The sequence below is a fragment of the Alternaria arborescens genome, assembly GCF_004154835.1.
Source record: "Alternaria arborescens strain FERA 675 chromosome Unknown contig_33, whole genome shotgun sequence".
Classification (NCBI taxonomy): domain Eukaryota; kingdom Fungi; phylum Ascomycota; class Dothideomycetes; order Pleosporales; family Pleosporaceae; genus Alternaria; species Alternaria arborescens.
This window is the reverse complement of record NW_021167888.1, coordinates 186,133-203,780: the sequence shown is the minus strand read 5'-3', so window position 1 is coordinate 203,780 and position 17,648 is coordinate 186,133. Positions and strand designations below refer to the sequence as shown.

General features: G+C 49.9%; 7 protein-coding genes across 7 annotated transcripts; 3 read left to right on the top strand and 4 right to left on the bottom strand.

Moving 5' to 3' along the window:
- Nucleotides 1–765: 765 nt before the first annotated feature.
- AA0111_g10261 (hypothetical protein) lies at nt 766–1,488 on the bottom strand (the record flags this gene model as incomplete). Its single annotated transcript, XM_028643991.1, has 1 exon — nt 766–1,488. One exon carries the CDS (start codon nt 1,486–1,488, stop codon nt 766–768), a length of 723 nt encoding a protein of 240 aa, XP_028502144.1.
- Nucleotides 1,489–3,150: 1,662 nt separating this feature from the next.
- Nucleotides 3,151–4,454, bottom strand: AA0111_g10260 (hypothetical protein; the record flags this gene model as incomplete). The annotated part of the gene is made up of 3 exons (XM_028643990.1): nt 3,151–3,474; nt 3,537–4,285; nt 4,343–4,454. The coding sequence occupies 3 exons, from the start codon at nt 4,452–4,454 to the stop codon at nt 3,151–3,153; spliced, it is 1,185 nt and encodes a 394-aa protein (XP_028502143.1).
- Nucleotides 4,455–4,624: 170 nt separating this feature from the next.
- On the top strand, nt 4,625–5,062 carry AA0111_g10259 (hypothetical protein; the record flags this gene model as incomplete). The annotated part of the gene is made up of 2 exons (XM_028643988.1): nt 4,625–4,801; nt 4,850–5,062. The coding sequence occupies 2 exons, from the start codon at nt 4,625–4,627 to the stop codon at nt 5,060–5,062; spliced, it is 390 nt and encodes a 129-aa protein (XP_028502212.1).
- Nucleotides 5,063–6,203: 1,141 nt separating this feature from the next.
- AA0111_g10258 (hypothetical protein) lies at nt 6,204–7,524 on the bottom strand (the record flags this gene model as incomplete). The annotated part of the gene is made up of 3 exons (XM_028643987.1): nt 6,204–6,975; nt 7,032–7,161; nt 7,218–7,524. 3 exons carry the CDS (start codon nt 7,522–7,524, stop codon nt 6,204–6,206), a joined length of 1,209 nt encoding a protein of 402 aa, XP_028502213.1.
- Nucleotides 7,525–8,098: 574 nt separating this feature from the next.
- Nucleotides 8,099–9,438, bottom strand: AA0111_g10257 (hypothetical protein; the record flags this gene model as incomplete). Its single annotated transcript, XM_028643986.1, has 6 exons — nt 8,099–8,428; nt 8,485–8,614; nt 8,665–8,730; nt 8,780–8,971; nt 9,024–9,195; nt 9,252–9,438. 6 exons carry the CDS (start codon nt 9,436–9,438, stop codon nt 8,099–8,101), a joined length of 1,077 nt encoding a protein of 358 aa, XP_028502208.1.
- A 1,447-nt stretch (nt 9,439–10,885) lies between these two features.
- On the top strand, nt 10,886–11,703 carry AA0111_g10256 (hypothetical protein; the record flags this gene model as incomplete). The annotated part of the gene is made up of 5 exons (XM_028643985.1): nt 10,886–10,986; nt 11,037–11,235; nt 11,303–11,413; nt 11,462–11,517; nt 11,574–11,703. 5 exons carry the CDS (start codon nt 10,886–10,888, stop codon nt 11,701–11,703), a joined length of 597 nt encoding a protein of 198 aa, XP_028502209.1.
- A 1,447-nt stretch (nt 11,704–13,150) lies between these two features.
- AA0111_g10255 (hypothetical protein) lies at nt 13,151–14,963 on the top strand (the record flags this gene model as incomplete). The annotated part of the gene is made up of 2 exons (XM_028643984.1): nt 13,151–13,232; nt 13,282–14,963. The coding sequence occupies 2 exons, from the start codon at nt 13,151–13,153 to the stop codon at nt 14,961–14,963; spliced, it is 1,764 nt and encodes a 587-aa protein (XP_028502210.1).
- Between the last annotated feature and the right edge of the window lie 2,685 nt (nt 14,964–17,648).

Sequence of the window (17,648 nt, the reverse complement as noted above, 5' to 3'; positions counted from 1 at the left end):
GTCGCAATGCTCGCCAGCTCAAACAAAACTCTGGTGGTTCCGATAGAACACGCCTCACATATTGCTATTGCACTATCGTCTCACAACAACCCTCACATCACCAGATTCCTTGAACTACTACTGTCTTTTGCTATCTGTACTGCCTCCGTTATGGCTGCTTCTTCCCGGGCCACTACCTCTCGTTCAAACCCCACTACTTCGCCCACTTGGAATCCTCCATACAAACTCCCACCTACGGCATCTGTCAGGCCACGATCTACATCTTGCTCGGCTAGATATTCTACGGTAATGATGCAGAGATGTCCTCTGCCATGGGAGTGGCGACCGGCTAAGATGAAGATACGAGTTGCTGGTACACCGAGACTTCCACCTCAGACTCCTCCGCCGCAGAGTCCTTCGTCACAAAGCCCTACGTCATAGACTCCTCCATCCCTTACCTACTCGCCAAGAAGCCCGTCGTCACCGAACATCGAACTAAACAAGCCAAAGGGTGCCATGGCGCGGCTGGCGATGCGGAAACGTATGGAAGCCATCAAAATATAAGACTCGGATGACAAAGTTCGTTGGGCAGGAGACACAGGAGGCTACGCCAGTGGAAAGAGGGATCTGGCATATGTCTGAACAGCGCTATCACGATGGAACATGTCTACTATAGGGTTTGGTTTTGGCGCGTACAGTTTATATCACCAGCTCGTTTCTAGATATGTGACATTGTTTCGAACACCAAGAGTCTCCATGACTATTCAACATTGGTGCTCAACAGACTTAGTAGCCTCTACGCCACTGACCCCAGTTCCGATACCTAGGATCGTATCCAGCATCATAATTTCCATTCCCGTATCCTCCATCACCTGGACCGTATGCCCATGGGTACGGCTCACCATAGCCGTTATTGTAGTAGTCCGGTTGGCGTGGCTGTTGCGGAGCATAGCCAGGATGTGCAGCACGCTGGTGAACTGACATATCTCTAAACCGGTCCGTCATCCGACCCACACCGCCGTTGTAGACTAAGCCACCCGCACCGCCGTAACCCTGACGCCTCCTTTCGAAATCAAGCCGGCGCTGCCTAAGGCTTGCCATTTCTTCATCGTATAATTGCGCGTCCATTAGATTTTCGCCACTGCCGTCTCCACTCATCTGCTGCTGTAATCTTCTGGCGACCTCCAGATCCCTGTCGGTATCCATTACCACCCTCAAACTTCGCTGTACATCCTTTGCCACTTGCTCATCACGACTCGTGTCCATGACAACGCGTCGTGGGATCGACACTTGTCCGTCGTAGTTCTCAAAGAAACGTGCCATGAAGACAGCCTTATCCTTTTCGGAGCGGACTTGTAAGAAGGCGAGGTGGAAGGCTTCTTGGGCTTGGACGTTGGGAAAGTCGAAGCGTAGAATGGGGCGGGAAGTGTCCCAGTTGGGGAGGATTTGAGCAGAGGTAGTTATGCGCCCAGTTGCCGGAAATGGAGATGAATTCGCTGCGACGCTCATTTTTGGAGTCCACTTGATAGTTGTGATTGCGATTTCGTTGCGGGTGTGGTTGAGTGTTGTGATATTCATCTGCAGTGCAACAGAGTAGATATAGAGAAGTGCCCATGTGATCAAGCACAAGCAGAATCTGAAACTGTGAGACAATAGTATGCGCAGCTAGGCGTCGTGAAAGGCAGGTGCAGCTGACAAGTCAGGTGAAAGCAGTGTTGGAGTCTGTACTCAATCCATGAAACGACACGCGCGACCGCTTACGCTTGAGACGTTGGAACCGCGTCTATCAATACAGCTGACTACTCGCGTTGATTCCCGGTAGTTGCTTCGAGCAAACAGTCAACCTATTGATTTGATGCCGAACGCCGTAACGATCATGAGACTACGCACAAAGGTGCCGATGCTGTTGGTGACAGCCGACACCGCTAGACTTGGCATACGTATATAAGCCTCATTGTCGTTTCTCAGATCCTCTTTTCTTTTATGAAAATGCCTTGAGAGTCTATCAAAAGTCAACGGAGCGCGCTCATGGTGTCCAGAATGTCGACCAAGTGATCTCATGTCCTTTTCTCCTGGACTTCTCCACAATTTCCAAATCCATAGTTCCATGTCTGAGTGAAACAGTCTTCTGCTAGATTCCTTCGTGTTCGAAAAAGATAGCTCCATATTCCATGGCCTTGCTCTGGAAGACTGCCGCATTCTTCACGACATCGCTAATCCCTGAAACCACGATGTGTCTATATCGAAACTTCACACTTGACAGCCATGTGGGACTGCGGGGCCACAGAATGTCGGGGGATTTATGATCTTCCTATAAATACACTGGCTTATGTATACTCCTTTTTGGAGTCCAATGCTTCGTTGAAATATCCTGGGTACAATACCTACGTAGGGACAAAACACAACACTTCTTTTGATCATGTTTCCTCGGTAATTCTAGAGAAATTTGGAGCGACTAATGATCACTGCGATCTACCATTCTGCGGTCCATCTCAAAAGCAAGAAGTAGGTCTGCCATGTTCGAAAAGAGCTGCGACAAAAAAGACTCTCGCGATTTATGATAGCCCCAAGAACGAGCGGCCTCCAAAAAGACATCTATGAGAAAGTGATTAAGGTCGTTTGTGCTGGCCCCAGTGACTGAACGCACACATAGCTACCCAGCGTGCAGACTTGGAGGGCACCATCTTTCCTTCCATATCTTCGAAAAGTTTGGTCCCGAAATCAAGAATCGGACACTGACTGACCAAGTGAGGAGCTATTCCACATAGAACGAAGTCGATGTTTCCCATGCTAGCTCGAGATTCGAGCCAAGGTCTACAGTGCATGTTCTGATGAGATTTAGTAATGTCATTCTTGTCCCCAAAAAGTACCCAGCGTCGGACTAGATTACGCGCAATCTCACGAGGCCAAATAAAGCAAGAGAGTCGGTGCCGGCGCTAGAGAAGCCATGTGATCTATCCATGATTTGATACGCTGCGATGGTGAGACTGCGTTTACTTGACTGATATAAGACGATACAACCGAAAATGACCATGCTCAAAGTGTTGTGCTCACCAGCAAAGGAACGCTTCCTTATTCGTTTCAGCGCTATGATACAGTATATGGACTTACATGACAGTCAGTCTTGGCGTATTCTTATTTTTCTACATCTAACTTCTTGGTGCTCGCCTCTTATCTGGTTTTCTCAAGCACATCCTTGGCGTATTCCACAAACGCTGGTTTCAGCGACTTGCCCGTCTTGTCCTTCGACATGTCATCCAACGACTGCATGCCCTCCGTCAGGACTTGCTCTGCCTTAGTTTCGAACTTTTGTGCCTCTTCGGCCATGGGCATTTCAGCACCCAGTACTTTGCGAGATGTCTTCAGTGCATTCCACACAATCATTGCTTCAAGGAGATCCTGGGTGTATGTTTTTATGAATGACAACTGTGTGGTAACGTTTTTGAATGAATCGGCTTTAGTACCGGACCGTAAGGACGTCATGTCGAGCCAGGCCTAGGAAGGCTTGTCAGTATTCCTTGTGTTTGTTGGAGAAGCTTTTTTTTCTGGAAACATACTGTGTAATCACTTTGCTTGAGCGCATTTACCAAACGGTTCGATAGCTTCTTGACTTGTTCCTTGTCTCCGCCATGTCGCTCGGCGAGCACAGCAGCCAGTTCGGTCGGCAGTGCAACAACAGAAGGCCTGCCCCTCCAGTCACCTTGATAAGGCTGATCCTCGCGCTTCTGGACTTTGTGGTGCTCCTCATTATCCATGAGCTCGACAATTTGCTTCGCTTGCTTGTACATCTTGGCTGTCTGTTCCTCTGCCCAGTCAGACAAGGCAGCTTTGTCGTGCACACTCCTCAATACTTGTCGCAGCACACCCAACTCGGTCAGCTTCACGCCTGTCGCCTTTGATCTTTGCAACATCTTGAGGATAAGATGATGCATGTCCGCTAGATTTAAACTTCTTACGACTAGCTCCTGCCACGCGATTTCGACCTTGATGCCCGCCTCTTCGAATCCCTCCAAGCATCTGACGACATTTTCCCAGTCCTCCTTAGTCTCGCTCTCGGCTACTATCGTCCTGAAAGTCTTAAAGCGGTTTGGCATTCTGTTCCGGTCGAGGTGTTCGAGAGGAAGAGTGACATCTCCCAGGGTGATCTCTACAGGTTCGGCTTCGAGTTTTGCGCGGGATTCTTTCGAGTAGACAAGCTTCCGTTGTTCTTTCGTCAAGTGAGAGGGAAGAAGAACCTTGGCGTTGAACTTGGAGAGGAGTTCTGATAGTTCGGGCTTAGAGGGTGGGAGGAAGTTTGGGAGAGCGCCTTATGTCCGTGTAAGTATGGTAAGCAGCGGGAGGGCGATGCAGGTATGGTACGGACCTCTGGAGCTCACCGACGTGCGAGAGAATGCGCGCCTTGAACTATTGGCGTACAGACAGACATTGTCTGACCTGAGCAAGGCCGATTGGCAGCTCCGCCGTATTGAAGACATGGTGGGATGTATGGCGACTCTCTACGTCGCATGGGCTCCGCAAAGTCCAGAAATTTGGCGCAAACGCGTCAAACGCGCCAAGCCACATCGGCCGACGGGCCTCTCAAGCCACGACTCCAGCCTCAAGGTTACACAGCCACATCGCGGTCCCCTCTTTTCCAACAAGCGAAATGTTAGCCCCAAGGAGGACCAACCGCTACAGCTGGCTCTTCCCTAAAGCAAAGAAGAACCCCAACATGGACAACGAGCAAGCGACTTTCTGGCTGAATCAGTTCATCGGCAAGAATCTACGCATACATGCCAGCGATGGACGCGTCTTTGGAGGCCAGATGAAGTGCACGGATAAGGTAGGCTATGACGTGTGTACGAGCTTGCACTGTGTTGACACGGTATAGGGCCGTAACATCATTCTTGCACTGGCACATGAGTACCGTGCGCCATCAGCCGAGACGATTCGCAAGGCGGTAGAAGAGTCGGGAAATCCATCAACATCTGTAGCTTGGAATAGTCGTTATGTTGGACTGATCGTTGTGCCCGGCCAGCACATCACCAAGATCGAGTTCGAAGAAACCACGTTCCCGGGCCAAAAGAGTGGTGTTACTCTATGAAGAAATCATATATGTCGACTATGGATCGATGATTCCAGACACGCGCACTCAATTCGAGGGGGGAGTGGGCGTAGTCTGGAAGGCCCCACGGCTGGAGCGCTCATTTACTTGGGCGCAAGGTATGTGCGAAGCATGTTAAGACCAATCATACTGTAAACATTGCACTCAAGCGCTGTAATAGGGTCCCAGCTGATGATAGTAGGCCGAGAAAATAGCTGAAGCGAAGGTAGACGTGCCCTCACTTTCTGGTAGCGAACAGTCATCCATGGTGCTATTGTGCAATTCGCAACAGTAGCAAATATGGCCGTGTCATTTGATGATTATAACTCTGTCGTGGGCCAAAATATATATTTTGGTATCAACGCCTGAAGCCTCCACCAGTTCTTTCTAATCTCAAACCTCACACATATCACTGGATACATCAGCCACCATCAAAAGCGCAGCCATTTACACACTATCACCTCCTGTATCATGGATACCTCATGCTACAATCCGACGTTGCAGACCCCGCGTGCTTCAACTCTGTCCAAAGAGCCACAGATCTCTACAAAACCTGGCCAGGCAGAAAGCTTCGAACCTTCAAGAACCACGAAGTTTCTCTTCAGAAAGTCTTTGAAGACTTTCAGATCCTACAAACGGCCACGAAAGACCCACACCAAAATCCTCGGTCCCCTATCCTCCCATACCACACTAGCGGCCCATCAGGCTGCAATCGCAGCATCGCCCCTACTTTGTCTCCCAGGTGAAATCCGCAACATGATCTATGCGTACGCCCTCACTTCCGAGAAAAGACTCCTGGCCTACGATGTCCAGTATGGTAGATTCGACATTTCTGGAATTGGTGCTGGATTGCTGCAAACCTGCCATATGGTTTCGCGCGAAACAATATATTTGCCTTTATTGCTGAACACCCTTGTGTTTAGCTCGCCAACAGGAAGCGGGGAGAACGAAGAAAGAATGTTGAGGTGCATAGGAAAGGTCATCAAGTTATGGCGAGAGATTGGATTGAAGGGTGGAGCGGACATCAAATTTCTTTCTCAGAAGGAGATAGTGTTGACCTATTCAAAGTGACACTCTAAGCATGCTCGATTCTGGCTCGAAACATAAACATGTGGTACGACCAACGCGCCCAACATACCTCTTATACTAAATCTGCCTCAATAACGCTCTCCACCGCCCTTGGATGCCGACTTATATCTACAATGCTGAACCCGGCTTCCTTCAACAATCTCGCCCAATGCTCCTCTGTCCTCTCCATTCCACTTGTGCAGTTCATGAGCTGCAAATCCAACGTCGTCATCAAGTTCGTGGCTCCCTTCTTCGGCAACACAACCTCGTATATCAGGAGCTTGGAGTATCCGCGCTTGAACACAGCGGCCACTTGCGAGAACATGCGAACGCAGTCCGCGTCAGGCCAGTCGTGGGGTACGGCATGGAAGAAGTAAGCGCGCGCGTGCTTTTGGGGTTGAGGCGTGAAGAAGTCGTAGGCTTGTTTCACTATCCTCTTATCCAAGTCTTCAATGGGCATTGCGACGACTTCGGGAGTATCTTGCAGGACCAGAACGTTGGCAGGCAGGTTTGGATGCTTGTCGAGGAGACGCGAAGTATCGAGACCGTGCGCGCCGCCAATGTCCACAAACAAAGGTTTTCCAGTCTGGACATCAGCACCATCGACGATGCGGTTCGTATCGTACACATCTGTCCAGCTCATCTTATGGTTCCGCAGCGCGGTCATCAGACCCATGAAGCTACTTCCCTTGCCCACCGGGTCAGCGGCGCAAGTAGCAAAGAAGTCTTTTCCGCCTGTCATGTCGCGATAGTTGTCGAGTTTGGCCAGGTCGACTGGTTCGACATAATTGTATTTCTTGAGGAAATACGGGAGGTTGACGCCTGTGGGAACGGTATGATCGGTGCTGGAGATTGCGTTAACGGATCACTACGGAATCTGATTGAGGATGGTTTCACGTACCCGCATTGTGTGATTTGGTCGGTATGCGATACCGTGTCGCCAAGAGATAGCGAGTACGGTGTAGGCCTCCAGGTATCAACATCTGTCTCTTCTAATACGTATAGCGCAGCGATGTGTCTCAAAAACCTTCCTACAAACCACAATATCAGCACTATAATCCTTACTTCTAATGGCATCTATACTCACGCAACAGATTTGGCTCAGCCTTCGCGTTGGCCCATTTTAGCAGCTGATCCAGATGCACTGGTGCACCAGGGTTCTTTTTATCCGCCTCCGTCCATTGCTTCCAGATGCCGAGGTCAAGGATGGTCTGTATACCGGCGATGAGCACTGGCGTCTCAAAAGACAGCCTCCAGCCTTGCTCAAATGGCGTTTCGAGGCGGTTCAGAAGGCGGCGCGCTGCTTCTTTAGCTTCGTAGCGCTCAGCGTCTGTAGAGAACTGTGAGGGCTGTAAGGATTCCAGGTCTGTGATTGTGTCTTGGAAAGATGGCATATTGAAAATTTCTAATGAGTCTTGATTTGGTAGAGAGCGATGAGCCGGATAGTGTGGTGTACTTATCAGTTCCTGGCATGATTCGTGCTTCCGTATTGTTGACTACATATTCGCGAATTCACGACTCTCTAGTTCCGCTTCTTACGGACCCTGGTCATCCCACGGTTTATCGCCTACCGCGAACGGCAATAAGGTCTTGGCAGATGTGGGGTCGATCAGGGAGTTGATCCTTAGTGTACGTTGACATGTGTCCATGACTCTGCTGAAAAGACTGTTATTGCTGGGGTGGTCTTATCATGCAGGTCGTCAGATGAGCGGCTCAAGTGTATGCTTTGAGTTATTATTGGTGTCTAGCGACCCCTAATCGACAAGGACTATATCTGAGCAACAAGAGTAGTGAGTTACATCTGCAGTGATGTGCGATATGGAAGGTAAGCTGTATGTGACCAAATGCTAGGCGGACGCCTCAAGCAATCCCTCTCCTCCGCGGAAGGAGTCCAAATGCCGGAGAACAGCGCCAATCAGCGGGACGTTACGACAGCTTCAGGGGCTATGGATATTTTCCCGCATCCCTTCAAGCCATACGTCCGGGGTCACCATCTTGACTTGCTCCTCGCGCTGAACATCTCCACTGCGAAGGTACTGGAGATAGCATTGGATCTTTGAACAGTTCCGATGTGCTCTCTTTGCTGCTTGTCTCAAAGTCCGTCATCTTTGTCTCGATATCCGTCATCTTGTATATCTCAAAGCCGGTCTTTTTCTTCTTTCCCAATGTACTGGTGTTTGTCCGCGACCGATGGGAATCCTTGGATACGTAGCCGCTCGAAGAGTGTCTTGTTGCCCATGTTTCTGCTCGAAAGAGGCTGTTGATGACAGGTGCATTCACTGCAAATATAGACACGATCTATTGCACACAATCAGATCCCGATATTATGGCTTGTGGGTGAGTGTTAGACTTACGGCTTCGCGTTGTGCCCACACTGAAGAGAGAGCAACTTGGACGGAGGTGCCGATCGACAAAATGCAGCGTGCAATAGCCATGCCCATAACGAAGAGACCGAGAGACAGAAGGAAGATGACTCGAATTTTGCTTTGAATATGTATCAGCTTTGGCTCCTCTTATATAGGAAATGAACTCACCGCCACAGACTGATCTTTGCATCTTTCAGCATCCATAAAGGAACAACGAGCAGCAAAGCATCCACCCTATATCATGCGTTAGCTGAATATCACTGAAGTATGAGGAGATACCCACAAGACGTTCCCGACAGCAATCACAATATTAATCACAATGCCAGCTGAGCATTCTTTGCCTGGATCAGGAAGAATTTGCCAATTTCTCTTCAAAGGCAGGCAGTGTGTGGTTTGAGTGATGATGGCGGCTATGCAGGCAGCAATTGAGATAGCGCCTACGGCTTGAACATAATGGTAGAGTCTAGTACTTCTCCTGTGCGTGGAAGTCAGTATTGATCTTGTGGAGCATCATGGACTGCACTTACGTCAAACGGAGAAAGAGAATGATGAGCGAGCCTTTTAGACTCCAAACTAAGAAGATCAAGAAGTAGAACGAGGCAAACATGCCCTTTGCACCCTCTCGCATCGACTTTCGCATCGCTGGTGGGAGTGCTTCACGCTGCTCTTGGGTCATGGCTATAGGTGCACCCATTATACCTGAATATCGTCAGTCAAACGGCCAGATCTCGAACTCACTGCTATGTTCGACTTACTGAGATACTCCACCATAACGTAGATGAGAGTGAAGAATACCCACGACCAGAATGCAAAGAAGTCATCCCAGTAAAAGCCTCGCCATCCCAATGTCTTCCATCTCGTGAAGAATCTTGCAGCTATGATGACACTTCCAAGGGCGTATTCAACGCGACACTCAATGAGCGTTGCATTAGGGTCAGACATCTTCGTAGTTCGATGCAGAAGACAGTGGATAGGTTGATGCGCTAGACAGCGTTCACGAGGTAAATTGTGCTATATGAAGCATTCGTTCTCTGAACAGTCTGTGGTACAGGAGTACGCATGGCATCGCATGCTCAATGCTTCGTACTCTCGATTCGGAAAAAGAAAGGACGATGAAAACTGGGGGAAGGATTCCATATGACAGGGATCGGACTGATGGTAGGAGAACTGATGGGAGCCTCATGATCAGGCAGCTTGTTCTTCACGGACCCAAATCTGGTTCATTACATGTCGATGATAATCTTTAGGGGAAAAGATGGTCATCACGGAGGCTTCAATCACCTAAACCATGAATCTCTCATCCTTGCTCTTGCTTGATTCGCTTGAGGATGCATAACGCGGCGAACAGTCGTGGGATGCGGATAATATCTCGCTGAGACGGTCAAATCTTGACTCAAGTGGCGTGAGCCATGAGATACGGCAGTCAGGAAAAGGTACGGCTCCGGTTGAGGCGCGCAATCTTGGCGCAAACACGGTTGGCCCAGTCGTCTGGTACCTCGCTTGCAACTTTTCAACGCCCATCCAGATGCATCGGTGTTAGCCTCATGTTAAGGAGCGGCCCATCCCAGCTTCTGCCGAGAGACCGCGTTTCGAACAGCCTTTTCTGTGCATGATTGTCATGTTCGCTTGCAAATGCCGGTGTGCGGTGAACCTGCGCTATCCTCCGCGTACCTGTCGAACATCTGAACGTCCGCGCCACATTGCCGAAGGAAGTGCTGCATGTGGAGCGGGCTCTTCCGTCAAAACAAGATCGTCAACATCGACGCGAGTTTTCATCTGCACCTCGTACAGGTGTGCGTAGAAGTCGTATTTGTAGCTCTGCAGAGAAGTTGATCGCTCAATGTCAACCCGAATGAGAATGGAACGTGTTTCGGCGTTGCATCTTGGCCCAATCCTTCAGCGGCACCGCACCCTTGAACGCTCAAGGAGCCATTTCGGTGAAATGGCGCCGCAGCACTGGGTCAAAGTAATCACGTGTGGCATGACGAGTATTTGCAAGGGTGTAATTGTAACGGCTGAGCGATGACGATGGAATGTCCACTGAACGTCGCGAACGTCGGCTCGTTAGCTTGCCTCGCGGAACCGGGTATCAACGGCCATATCCCCGCTCCCGTTCTTACCACACATCTTACGATCCCAGCGCGTAAAGAGCTTTGTGAGCATGAACGGAAGCATGCGCTCACACAACTCAATTGCAAACAATCTTTCTGGTACAACCGTGTTGATTACCGGGGCCTCTTCCGGAATCGGTCGCAGTACTGCACTCGAATTCGCTCGTTCATCACCACAAAATCTGAAGCTTATTGTTACAGCGCGAAGGGTCAGCCGACTTTATGAACTCGCCACAGAGATAAAAAATGAAATTGGCGATGGCGTAAAAGTTTTCGTGATGGAACTTGATGTCTCAAGACCGGAAGAGATCGAGGCGATGTTTGGAGAGCAAGGACTACCAGACGAGTTCCGCGACGTGGATGTGCTGGTCAACAATGCGTGTGTATTCCATTAGAACGTTCACTTCATTCGTTGACGACCACGAAAAGAGGCTTCATGTCAGGCGTCGAACAAGCACCTGACATACCGACACACGTAATTCAGGATGTATGGGCAACGAATGTGCAAGGTGTGATCAACATGACGCAAGCAGTGATGAAGATATTCAAGAGGCGGCCAGACGGCGGCAAGGGTGATATTGTGATGTTAGGAAGTATTGCTGGGCGAGAGGCTTATGTTGGTGGATCGGTGCGTGGCCTTTCTGACAGATCATCTGTCTTGAACTCGCACTGATTATGGACTAAGAATCATGCAGATATACTGCGCTAGTAAGGCAGCGGTTCGGGCATTCACTGATGCTTTGAGGAAAGAGTCGATCAGCACACGTATCCGAATCATCACAGTAGATCCCGGGCAAGTCTTGACAGTAAGTATCGCAATTTTATGCCCACTCTCGCTGACATGGTACACACAGGAGTTCAACGACATCCGGCATCGCTTTGACAAAGAGAAAGCAGATAAGGTTTATGCGTATGATCTTCACAACTTGTCTTACGACCCGGAGAGGCTTGCTGACAGACATCTAGCGGTTGCGATCCGCTCACTCCAGATGACGTTGCTGAACTCATAGTATTTGCATCCAGTAGACGGGAGAATGTCGTCGTTGCAGATATGCTTGTGTTCCCGAATCACCAGGTAATAGATCTGGTCAACTGAAAGGTTGCGCAGGAGAGCTAATCATGCCCTAGGCTTCCGCAATACACGTCCACAGACACGTATGAGAGTGGGGCTCAGCTCTTCAGCTCTTTCGATGTGGGTAAGGCCCACGGCGATGGATTCGAGAGCGACTATCACGAGCATGGAGGGCAACTGTTATACTGAGCATGGCAGGATGTGGAATCTTTCGCAAGAATTTGGGTCTGGAAAACTATCTAGTCCAGCTTCACATGATCGCGACGAAGCATAAGGCGGGACTAATTCTCATTTGCACAGCATTGGTGAAAGCTCAGCCCGGGCTGGACAAGACGCGCTACAGCCGATCCGGTCTAGCACGTCGCGTCTTGACGCGTTCTCAGTGATGTACATGATGACGTTTATACCGCAGCCCGTTTCATCTCACATATCCCATCAGCCATGACATGTAAAAGGACTAGAAGCGATCTGGGGAATCTTGGTGGTATCAAGCCTCATATCTAGGTGCGAATCATTAGCTTTGAGGCGACGCGTGTTTCTAGCAAACGGACTGCCCACATGTCCAGCAACCCTCCGTCAATGCGGGGAACATCCGGAACTCGAGCTTAAGAGTAGACGTTGTTCCATATCAACCCCCCATCTCGATGTCTTCGTCTACCACCACATTATCGTTGCCCTTCGCTTCACTCACAGGCTGAGAGGGCGTTAGAGGCTTGATTTGAAGAAGCAAGCACTCTTTACTTCAAAGGTGAAAATACGAAGTCAGTATATATTTTGCATGCACTCTGCACAATCGTAACTTACCCTGCTTTCTGGCGGCACATTTCGCATTTTTCTCCGTACCACATGGGTTCCGGAAGCTCTTCGCCAGTCGAGATCATTCGGACGTAGCCCCTTTCACTTGCCAATGTTTCATTGACATATTTACATCCGTCATTGGAGCATCGCCATACGAAGAGCTTAATAAGTGGGTTGATACGAGGCTTAGCCTTGGTCGGTGTAGGGAAGTATCGGGACATGCTGGACGCAGCTATACTTTTCTGTGGCAAGTAAGAGATGGGTCCTCGTGCGACGGGTGGACGGTAAGATAGAGCTGTGTTCTTTGTGGTTACGTCCGTGTGGCTATAGCTGATGGCGTAGAGGGCGCAGTTGAATCTTCAGAAGAAAGGGGGTTCGACGATGCAGGTGAGAGTGAGCTGAAAGAGTAGGCACATATTGCCATTGTTCGTACCACGACAGCGTAGTGAATGAGGAACAATCGTCACTGTATTTCTGACTAACCGTTGACACGTTCCAAAGCTGGAAGACTCACGCATTTCCCAGAAACTGTCTACACTAACGTACACGTCGCGACCCGTACGTCTGTGCGGCAACCGAGAGCAAACGCATGTATAACCATAAGTTCAGTGTTTTCCAATGCGCAAAAGAACCGAGATCTTCACATACAGTCTCTCTCTGACAACCACAAAGGATGTCGGACAACAACGCCAACGGAGAGATGGATGCCAGTGAACTGGGCAATAATCAGTTCAAGATGCGACAGTTCACGAAAGGTAGATGGACCCCCTCAACCCTCCACGAATGACACTAATGGCTCTTGAGCAATCGCATCTTATCAGAAAGCTGCTGCTCTAAACCCAGATGATTATCGTCCCTTACTGAACATCTCTGCCGTCCACTACGAGCTCGACAACTACACCAAAGTGATCAAGGACGTACGCCAAGCACTCTCCCTGATACCAGTAGCCAACAATGGCGCAATCTCAAAGGCGCCTTTGCGTGCATCCAAAGAACAAATTCATCTCAAGCAGTATAACCAAGCGCACGAGCTCGTGGAGAGGTTGGGCGAGTCGACTTCGAAGGCCGAGATAGAACGATGTGTTACGCTAGGTCAAGAGTCTGAGGCAGCAAAAGCAGTCGGATCGGGTGTCAGGGGTCTATCACACTACAAGCCCGCCATTGCCATTGCGCCTGGTTACTTCAACATCGGCAACGACGAAGCTATGCCGCTATTTGATCATCTGCTCATATCGAATACGTCGGCTTCCGAGACCATCAATTACTTCCCCGGAGGCATTGGCGATGCTAGACAGCTTTTTCAGACGATCCGGATGATCTGGGCTATCGAGAGCGAGAGCATCAACAAAGGTCGGGTGCTGGACCGATGGGCGGAGATGAAGAAGTGCAATTACCATTTCACTGTGAACGACATCAATGGCTGCGCATTAGCTCGTCATCTCCTTGTTTTACTTCTACTCGAAGAAATCGCAGATGCTGTTGGCACCACAGCGCCGGACCAAGTCAAGAAGCCTCCTGTCGCCTTGGTCACACTATTCTTCCTGTATGCCGGCTACGCCATGTCCGCTCCGAACTATGAATACCTACAACAGACAACCAGTCGTGCCCTTCATGTTTTGGCCGGAGATACAACACTGCCAGGCTTTCTGTTTGTGTACGAATACGGGCGCGAGTCAATAATCACTGCTCTTCAACAATGGCAGAAAGCAACGGCTGATGCCTTTCCTGCCCATAATCTTGTCTCCCAAGTCAAGGCTACTATACAGCGTTGGAAGGAAAAGGGTCAGAAGACTGAAGTCGCGGGTATGGCTTCAGGCGGATGCCACGAAGAGCTTCAGTATTGGATCGTTTCCGGTTTGTTTTTACCACCTGATGACGAGATACCGCGCACCCTCAGAAAGCTTCTCAAGATGCTCATACGTGGCCAGAGTGCGATGAACCTGAAGCACTACATCGAACAGAACTGGAAGCCCAACGTAACGCTTGCAGATATGACCAACTTGAACGAAATAAAACAAGACGTTTTCGCGGTTCACAATCCGTTCCGGCTCGCTAGCATGCCATACGCATGCACAAACATTGGCAAGGACCCGGAAACCCCTCAAAACTTATACGACTACCTAGCACCGTTCTTTATTCATACCGCGCAGGCATTGCGCGGTCTAGCTGGTCGCCTACATGTCGAAATGATGACAGGTGACGTAACAGTGGCACTCGGAAGAATCACGAAGCAGGATGTCAAAGATCGACCCAAGCACTTTCCTCAGCGCTACGGTCGTATACATCTCAGTAATATTCCAGACTATGTGGGTGGATCACTGTTTACTTATATTCACGTCCTGCCACTGCTGAAGGATAAGCCATCTGCTTTTGCTCTGGCAAACAATTGCCGTAACGAGGCTGCATTTCCTTCGGTAGAAGTGTTCAACAGCAAGTATACTACGGTTCATGCGGGCACCGGAACCAGTGATATAGCTACAGGATAGCCCGCTCTGTGCCCGACCAACCTTCTTCAATGTCGTTCTCTAAGGCGGCAGAGAGCTAGGGGTTGAGGGTTCCGATTAGTAAAAGCACTTTTGCATGGAAATCGTTCACACCAGTTGTAGAATTGACGCGCGGCTGCTGACCGAGATCGGCATGCCATTGCACCGCCATACGAGGGTAGTCCTCACAGATGCGCGTGACGAGATGTAAATCACTGAAGTAGCTTGGGTTGTCCGAACACCCTTTCGCCAGATGGCTATCTCGCGCCAACAAAGTGACGCATCGGAGTCGCTGTCGCCAGGCTTCACAGCACATATTCAAGAAGCCTACGAGCTGTGCTGCTGGTGATCTGTCGACGAACCAGCCTCACCGGTCTTCATGAGACAGGAAGATGAAGCCATTAAGCTGCCATTCCAGTCCGAGAGTCTCCGAGCGAAGCTGCCGACACATGTACTGGAGCTCATCTGTTTCCTGCGGTTGACGCGAACTTGTACTGAAGTATGCTTTGTAGTCACTTTTGCGGTGGAAATAAAGACAGCCCCCTGATGGAGCGCATAGGCGTAGATCTGGTCGCGCAGTTCCCGGGACAATCGGAGAAGATCGACGCTGCTGTTCGCCTTAACGATAGAATAAACCGAAAAGGCCGAAGGACGAAACGCGTACGAGGTATGAGTAAACAGTTCGTTACTCAACAATAGCGCGGTGCAAGAGTCCCAGTATTAATCAGGCCATGGGTTGCATGAGCCACACTAGTGAGCACTGACTGATGGCTTACGAGCGTAACTCGCCTGCAATATTCCGTCCTGTCGAGAGCGCAGCAAGGAGATCAGACATGTGGGACTGATCACTAGCAGCAAAAAAGAACGTCGGTGTTGCAACCGCTGGGGAGGTATCAGGCTGTCTGGCCCCTTTCCTCACCACCACGCCAGCTTACCACCACCACTACCACAACAGACCTCCAGAACCACAAAAAGAATAGCTAAAGCTGCTCGTTGCATCGGCCGGGAATCGAACCCGGGGCTAGCCGAAACTGTCCTGTGAAGGATGGCAACGGCTAATTTTACCACTAAACCACCGATGCTGAAGAGTCGAGGTGAGATGTTGATTCACGTGATTCGATGGAAGAAACAAAAAATTATGAATATATATCTGTAATATTATTTTGAAAATTCGCTGAGCTGGGTGTACAGCCTGCTTTGCTAGGGGTGTGTCCATAGGGTAAGTCGATCAAATTTGCTCGCTTAGAAGCATGTCGCATCTGGCTTTACCATGAAAAGGTTAGTGGCATCTTGACCACTTCCATTGTAGTAGGGCCTACCGCTCACTCATGTACTACATCACGACCTGCTTGAAGCTTTGCTTATACAATAGCAGGCTGAACGGAGAAGGCGGATAAATTGACAATGCCCCAGTTGTGAGCGCGCATCGAGGACATCGCCATTCTCTTACTGGTAGAAACCCTGTCACCCTTTGAGTGTTCTGCATATGGAGGAATGCACAGGCTGCTTGTAATGCAAGAGATTGAGCTAGAAATCAGACTTTGATCCTGATAATCCCAATGCCATGGTAAGCATGCTCTACATCGCATGAAGGTCTTGTCATGATCAAATAAGATTGGGGATGTAGGGCAGTTACCCTGGACATCACCCCCTGAAGCGTTCAGTAAGCTCGTCACGTGCGGTGGGATCATCGCCGTTGAAGAGTAATCGAAATTCCCGAATGCGCTCCAGCGATGAAGTGCAAGGCGGGACGGGACGGGGCATTCATTGGCATCCGGCATCCGATCCGCTAGTCAAGTGATGACGTCCTCACACATATTCGAAAGACATGCAGTTGCTGACCGGTCTATAGGACCTCTGTTGTGCATGTACTGAACCTTGCAGCAATGCTTTGTGAGTCACAACAGTTATGGCTGCGAATCTAGAGCGCATGAAATGAAACGTGCACTCCCAAATTTGGTGCATCTAATTCGGCGCTAGGAAACCTTGGCGTACCACTCCTCAGATTCACGGAGGCCGCGGGTCCCATTTGTACGATCTGCGCGACCTTTCCGCAGCGTTATCAATCAACACCAGAATACCTCTACACGTAAGCTTTGGCTGACTGTCGTCATCGGCGTTCGGTCTTTGTTGCGCGAACGTGCGAATTATTTCGTGCTTCGACCTCTTATGACGCTTCATTCGGTACTTGGGCGTACGCTGTAATCGGGCCTTGCCAATCGGTACAACCTTTCGTCCGCGTGGTTGTACAAACAAGGTACAGTAGGATGTACGAAAGTAAACATGTCGCGCTGAAACGGTTCGTATCTGTAACGAGGCAGAGGGGCAATCTATAGGGTGTGGGTACGGGGTTCGCACAACAAGTCGGCGTCTGAAAGTGCGAACAGCGAGCGTTAAAGAATGTGCCTACAACTGGCATGGAACCTCCACATTCCGATGGTTACAAGGCTATCTTTACGACTAGATGAAACCACGTGGAGAGCCTCTCCGACACGCTGGGATCTGGTTTTGATCGTTTTCAAAGTCTTGGGTCGCTGTTCGGTGCTTCGCGCGCTCGGCCGAGCCCGAGTTGACCCTCAAGCTCTCTACTAAGAAACGCTATCAGCAGCAATTTCAATTCCGCCCCGCTGTAACCTGCGCCCAGTAACGGGAGACAGGGACGCTATCTGTGGCTGACCCTGGATCTAG